Source organism: Phaseolus vulgaris, chromosome 7 (assembly GCF_051622355.1).
Source record: "Phaseolus vulgaris cultivar YP4 chromosome 7, ASM5162235v1, whole genome shotgun sequence".
NCBI classification, from domain to species: Eukaryota; Viridiplantae; Streptophyta; class Magnoliopsida; order Fabales; family Fabaceae; genus Phaseolus; species Phaseolus vulgaris.
Genome location: NC_143504.1, coordinates 23568320 through 23575090, shown reverse-complemented (window position 1 = coordinate 23575090; position 6771 = coordinate 23568320). Strand labels below are relative to the sequence as shown.

Below are 6771 nucleotides of genomic sequence, written 5' to 3'. Positions count from 1 at the left end.
ATTCAATGAGTATAAGAATTCATGTTTTCTTTTTGTTTATTTCTTTTATTACTATTATTATATAGGATAAATTTTCAATTATTGCATGTTATGTCGTACATGGTGGCTGGTAAAACACATTGGTATTCTGGATTAGTCACATGTTTCTACATGAGGGAATGAAAATGAGGTCCAATAATTAAAGAATTATTCGACTATATATTTAATTTGCATGTAGAGAACATGTGGTGAAGCTTGAGACAATTTAGGTATTGTACTAATCTGACAATTAAGAATAAATTGTTGACTCACACTCACTGTTAATGCTTGTATTATAACTTTGTGGATAAATCTTTAAAATTAGTTTGTGCTTCATTTCTCAGAAGTCACCTCTTTTGAAGTACCATGGACATTAGAGAGAAATCTCGGGTTCAAAATAAATTGCTCCATTATAGATTAGAGATAATATGGGATTATCATATTTTGTTATAAGTTACCAAAATAATATTTTACCTTTCCTTTTTATTTTCTTAAGTTTGTTTTCAAATATTACCACAATAATTACTTCTTAAATACATCTATTAAATTTTATATTGAATAGTTTATGTCAAATTAACATCTATAATATAAAATGTGTATAATATTTATTTTATATAACATTTGCAAAATTATAATTTTTTCTTTCAATTGTATACTTATCCAAAAACATTTGTACTCCATTTTAATTTAATGACATTATAAATTTGGTCAAATTTTCTTTCCTCACTCATTTCTACTTACTTTTAAATGCATATTATTGTCTTTACTCAGTTATTATTTTTCTATTTTTTTTATTTCTTTCTTAACCTTTTCAAATATTTCCTTTAAATAATTTTAATATTAAAAATATTCAATTATATTAATTCACTTTTAACCCTAAACCAACTAAATAATTAAATTATTTTAATTATATAAAAATTTAAATTTCATCTCCAAAAAAAATTATTCAAAACTAAAATTAATATTTATTAAAATATTATAAATTCAAAAAAATTTAAAATAATTTAAAATAAAAAATATTTATATATATATGACAAAAAAATTAAATATTTAAGTCATACTTATGTATCGGTAAATATGTAAGGGTATTGTAATTTTGTTTCTTTTAGTAAAATACATTGTTACCTATTGTTTATTTTATTCTCTTTTTATATATTTTATTTTACTTATAATTTCTAATAGTTAGTCTATATATACTTAACAAAACGGATAAGAGAAGAGGAGGGATATAGTGAGCCACATAAAATTTAAAAAAAAAATCATTGGTAAAATATACATCTTATGATAAATATAAACTATTTTACCGTGTCACATCCGATAAGAAATTACTATTTATGACAATTTTATTTAGTTTAACAATAATTATCTTAACTCATAATCAGTGATGTTTTAAATTGCTTCACATTATCAATGCATAATAATCATTAAATTATTTTTTTGAAAAAAAATAAAAAATGGGATGTAGTTCACCTATTTTCCTTTTCACTACATAAATTGTGAACGTTCTTTATTATTTATTCATTGTTTGCTGACGTGATTCAGGCAACTGGCAACTGGCAAATCAAAGATAAAGTTAAGGATTAAATAAAGGACTAATCTGTTTTACTAAGCTGCTCATTGTTTGACATAACATTTTTGATAAAATACACATTGTAAAGACCAATAATAATAGTAAGAGCAGCATGTTAGTTTGCATGCAACAATTAAAAGTAAACTTGCACCAACTTCATACCAAGCAAACTTCAAATTTCCAACCTGAAATACGTAGGCATGCTCAATGTATATAGAATAACTTGTAACAAAAGGTTTAAAGTAAAATAAACTGAGGTAGGGGTGTTTTCATTTTTCCCCATTTCCCATTCTTTGACGTGTTTTGTTAATTTCTTGATGCAGTGTTTCTGAGTTTGGTAGATAGGATTAGGAATGAAAAACAAATCAAAATCCCAACCCCCACCACCATATAATTAACACACCATTCTCCAAGTTACTGTCTCAAAACCACCAAATGCTATACCGAAAATCACTTCCGAAATGAACTTTTCCCATTCCACCATTCTCCTCACTCTCACTTTCTTCCTCTTCCTACCTTCTTCCAAACCACTTTCCGATTACAACACATTAGTCTACAAAACCTGTGCAGCCCAAACGTTCAACCACCAATTATCTCAAACACTCAGCTCTCTATTCCAACAACTCATTGCACAATCCTCCCAACATAGGTTCTTCAGAACCACCGAGGCCGTTAATGATGACACAGCCATTTCAGGCCTTTTCCAATGCAGAGATGATATCAGCAAAGAAGAATGTTTCAGCTGCGTGAACTTACTGCAACAGATATCAAACACCTTGTGCAGTGATTCCATATCCGCACGGGTACAACTTGACGGTTGCTACTTTCACTACGAGACTGAGGAAACAGCCGGTGAATCTAGAAGTAACAATTTGCTTCACAAAGAGTGTGGGAAACCGGTTGCGGAGTATGTGAAGTTCAAAGAGTTGATGGAGGAGGCTTTTGTGACACTGGAAAGTGGGATTCTTAACAGTGATGGGTTCTACACAGTGAATTATAAATCGGTGAAAATAATGGCACAGTGTGAAGGAGATTTGGAGACTTGTGACTGTAGCAATTGCGTGAGCGATGCAGTGATGGTTGGTAAGGAAGAATGTGGTAGTTCCCTTTCGGCACAAATATATCTTCACAAGTGTTTCATAAGCTACCACATTCTTCGTAACTCTCTCCCAGGTAACACTGTTAAACCCTAAACCGCACATTCATTTTTTTTTTAATATTTTATCCAGGTAAATATATATAATCTAAAAAATAATAGGTCTAATAAAAACATTAACTATTTTTCTCCTAAACCTTATGTATTAATCAAACGGACACTTTATAAAGTTTCACTTTGTTCGTAAGTAGAAATCATAAGTTTTTATTTTGTTCCAATTTATTCTTAAATTTTATTAACTTACATATAATTATCTTGACTTTTAACTTTAAAATTTATATGTAGTTCTTACAATTATTTACCTTAAATTAGATTTAAGTTATATATGTATTTTAAATGGCAATCATTCACTACTCGTTTTTTTATTTTATTTCTGTGTTACAATTCATTTTTGGATAATGATTCATTTATATGGCTTATTCTTTTCAACATTGACGCATAAATAATTATTTTATTATAATGAAATATTTTATTAAGAAAAATAGTTGTAAAGTAGTTGGTTTTAATGAACAGATATATTTGTCTTTATTTTTTCATGTATTAAAATATAATAAAGATAATAATTAAAAAAATAAAATAATAGAATAATTATTTTATTCTTATAATTATATTTTATTATTTTTAAGGTGTGAAAAGTAATTTAAAAAATAAAACCAACAAATTTATAGAGATTTAAAATAAATAAACGGCTGAGATTGGTTTTAGTAGCTTGTCTCACTTTTTATGAATGAAGTAAATTTTAAGAACCGATCGAGATGGAATTAAATTAAAGTATTTAGGTATAAAAATTAAAATTTGAGATCATTTAAAAAAAGTTAAAGTTTAAAATATCCATATTTAAATAAAGTTAAACTTAAATAAATTAGGATGGAAGTAAATAGTTAGAGTATCAATTTTGTAATTACAAAATTGATTAGGATGATTTAACATTTTTTTTTCTCTATTAGAACCTTTAACCTAATCATTTTAAATAAAATGTAGCTATGTACGCAAACATTTTTAGATATGCAAAATTTTAGTGTGTTAAATCTCGAGGTAAGAAAATATTTCTAATTGATAAACAATAAAAAAATATACTTCCACCATAAATTTGGCCTCAATCTATTCCATAAATATTTAATATTGAATATATTATTTCATTTTTCTGGATTGTAATATTTCTCGCTATTGTTTTGTTTCTTCTATATATATAATTTTTAACTATTCTATATGTGTATTAATTCAATATTTTTTTGGAAAACAAAATATTAGAAATAAGTCCAACTAAATATGAGGGTTTCAATGTACTCAAGGTGTTGGCTATTATTTACATCAATGAACAATTGGAATTAAGACCCTACTTATAAGTGAGTGAAAAAAAGACCCTACTTTTTTTATCAGCATAATGACCCCTACTTGCCTCCATATTGTTTTAAAATAATAAAAAAAGTTAAAATATTAATTACATATAAAAATAATGGTGATTTGTAGTGTAATGTAATTTTAGAAGATGTGAGTGATTTAAAAAGTGTAAATAAAAATTTAAAAGATAAATAATAAAAAGACCTTTATTTATACATCTTTAACAAAGATCTTAGACATCAAATCTATTATTTACAATATTTTGTATTAAAGGAAAGGGTAAAATCTCTAGCATAGAGGAAAATTTATTCTAGAACAACTTTCAAGATACTTAAAATGATAAAAAAAATATTTTAAATGTTTTTGTACTATAAAAAAAAATTTCATTGTTTGACCTAAAAAATTGTTGTAAAACAAAATATGATATTGCAAAATAATAAACGAAAAATAGAGTGGGTTGTAGAACAAATCAAAGTGTGCGTGGAAAATCCTAGATTTTTAGATTCTGTTAAAGGAGATCTCGGATCTCGGATCTCGGAAGTGCAGCAGTAAAGACAGTATCTACACCGAGATTGTTGCGCTCGTTGCCCTCTCCACCCAGGATCGTGGCCGCATGATCGGGAAAGCATTGCCTGATCATTCGAAAGAACGTTGGTCCGCTTCCACGCTCGCACTGTCTGGTCTTTCGGGATTTTAAAACCTTGCCGTAGTTGAGATGTTGAACGGAAGCACGTGGGTCTGGAAGTTGCAACAAATTTTGTTGTTCCTCTCCCTATATAAAGAGATCACCATCCACTTCAGAAAATGTATCTCTCATTTTCACCTTTTTCATCTTCTTCACCCACCTGCACCGTGAAGCTATTTCTTCTTCCTCTCACCTTTTTCACTTTCTCTCTCCTCTTTTATTTTATTTTATTTTACTATTATATTGAGTTCTATTAGATTATTACTCTTTTAAAGAGTAACTTGCTAGTTCTGATTCTCAGACATTTTTGGAAGTTTCTGTTGTATTCTAGGGATCGTGCTTAATACACCGCGGATAAGTTCTTACGGGTGATTACTCACACATCGAAAAATCAAATTTATTTGTGTTTTAAAGTCTCATTTATAAAAAAAAAATTACTTTCAAAGATCTTAAAATGAGATGAGATTTAATATAGTAAAAATTAAATGAGGTCTATATATATATACATATTGTGTGTGGTATGGAAGGACCTAAAGAAAATACATCAAGATAACATATCCTTTATACATTACTTATAGAAGGCATAAATAATCCAAAATATCATTTATAGAAAATATATAATGGTTCAATACCTTTAAATTTGATATAATTCTTTTAAGAGTGATTCTTCCTCCAGCCTATCAGAACGCTTTATGTACCCTAATAATTTCATAAAACGATTTTATCCTTTTTTTTAAATGATTTTTGAATTATTTTTTTCGAAAGCTTTTGGAACACCTTTTCTAAAATTCATCAAATATATTTCGAAAAACTTTTTCTAAAGAGAATAGAATTTCCAAAAAAAAATTCAAAAAATATTTTTGGAATAAATTTTCTGAAACATATTAGAGCGAATTAGAGAGGACATTTTAGTTTCTTCATGTATTTAATGGGCTGCAAGAAAAACTTTGATGGTAGAGAAAAAACACCCTCCTTTTAAATTCCGCAAAATAGTGGAACGGAATGATTAAAAAATAACATTAGGAAAGAAATCTATTGAACCAAGTATAATTTATGAACAAAATTTTTCTTATTTGAAGTGAGAAATGAATTCGAGCAAAAATAGGTTCGTGCCTTCTTCCAAATACAATTCATTTTATTGTGACGTCATATTAAATTTAAAAAAAAATCGTTACAAATTAAAACGGCTGCTTCGTCTGATATCACTTTTTTTTTTCTAATTTCTTTATCTAGTAGACTACTAGTGATGTTAGTTTTTTCTAAGTTGATATTCACAGACGGAGAGAAACAGAGGATTAGTGATTAATTATATACGAAATTTATGAATACAGGGGCAAGAAGAAATGGCAACACGGAAAAGTTGGCAGCAATAATTGTTGGAGGAGCCGCTGCTGTGTTTGTGGGTTTTGCTTTGATTTCAATGCTTAACTCTCGGTTTAGAAAAGACGATTACGAATAGAGAGTGATCTGGGTCAACAAAAGGTTGCTCTTTCGTAATATTAGCCATAGCAGATCCAAATATACACTCAACCATTTTATTTACCGAAAAATATACTTACTTTCTCTTACTTTATAAAAATAATATTTACCTCCAGGTTTTATTACTTCTTATCCTTATTTTGTATATTGTCTAAACAAAGTTCTATGGTATCTTAACCATGCTCCTTGCTCATGATTTCAAAAACTTTTTAACACTCTTTTTTAAATGGATTTTTTTTTAAAGGTGATAATTCTTTGTTTACATGATTTAATGCAGCTGAAATTATTTTTATCTTGATTTATGTTAATGATATTTTAGTCATGGGTAAATTATTAGTGTAGATTTTTATCAAACACTTACTTTGAAGGATCTCAAGCCTCTACATTATTTTATAGGAGTTGAGGTCACTTGTGATGATCATTCCATTCATCTTTCTCAAACCAAATATGTTCAAGATCTTCTCCGACGTACCAACATGGTCAACTCTAAGCCACAATCCTCTATCAGTGTTGTTGGTAGTA

The 6771-nt window shown here is 27.9% G+C and overlaps 1 protein-coding gene across 1 annotated transcript; it reads left to right on the top strand.

Annotated features, from left to right (window-relative positions):
* Positions 1-2017: 2017 nt before the first annotated feature.
* Positions 2018-6402, top strand: LOC137828330 (plasmodesmata-located protein 2). The gene is made up of 2 exons (XM_068634850.2): positions 2018-2761; positions 6102-6402. The coding sequence occupies exons 1-2, from the start codon at positions 2050-2052 to the stop codon at positions 6227-6229; spliced, it is 840 nt and encodes a 279-aa protein (XP_068490951.1). The 5' UTR covers positions 2018-2049; the 3' UTR covers positions 6230-6402.
* Positions 6403-6771: the final 369 nt, after the last annotated feature.

What these genes read in the sequence shown, in the direction of transcription:
- LOC137828330 (XM_068634850.2), top strand. Translation starts at nt 2,050, where the DNA reads ATGAACTTTTCCCATTCCACCATTCTCCTCACTCTCACTTTCTTCCTC. An exon ending in TCTTCGTAACTCTCTCCCAG is followed by an intron (nt 2,762 to 6,101) that starts GTAACACTGTTA and finishes TTATGAATACAG; the next exon opens with GGGCAAGAAGAAATGGCAAC.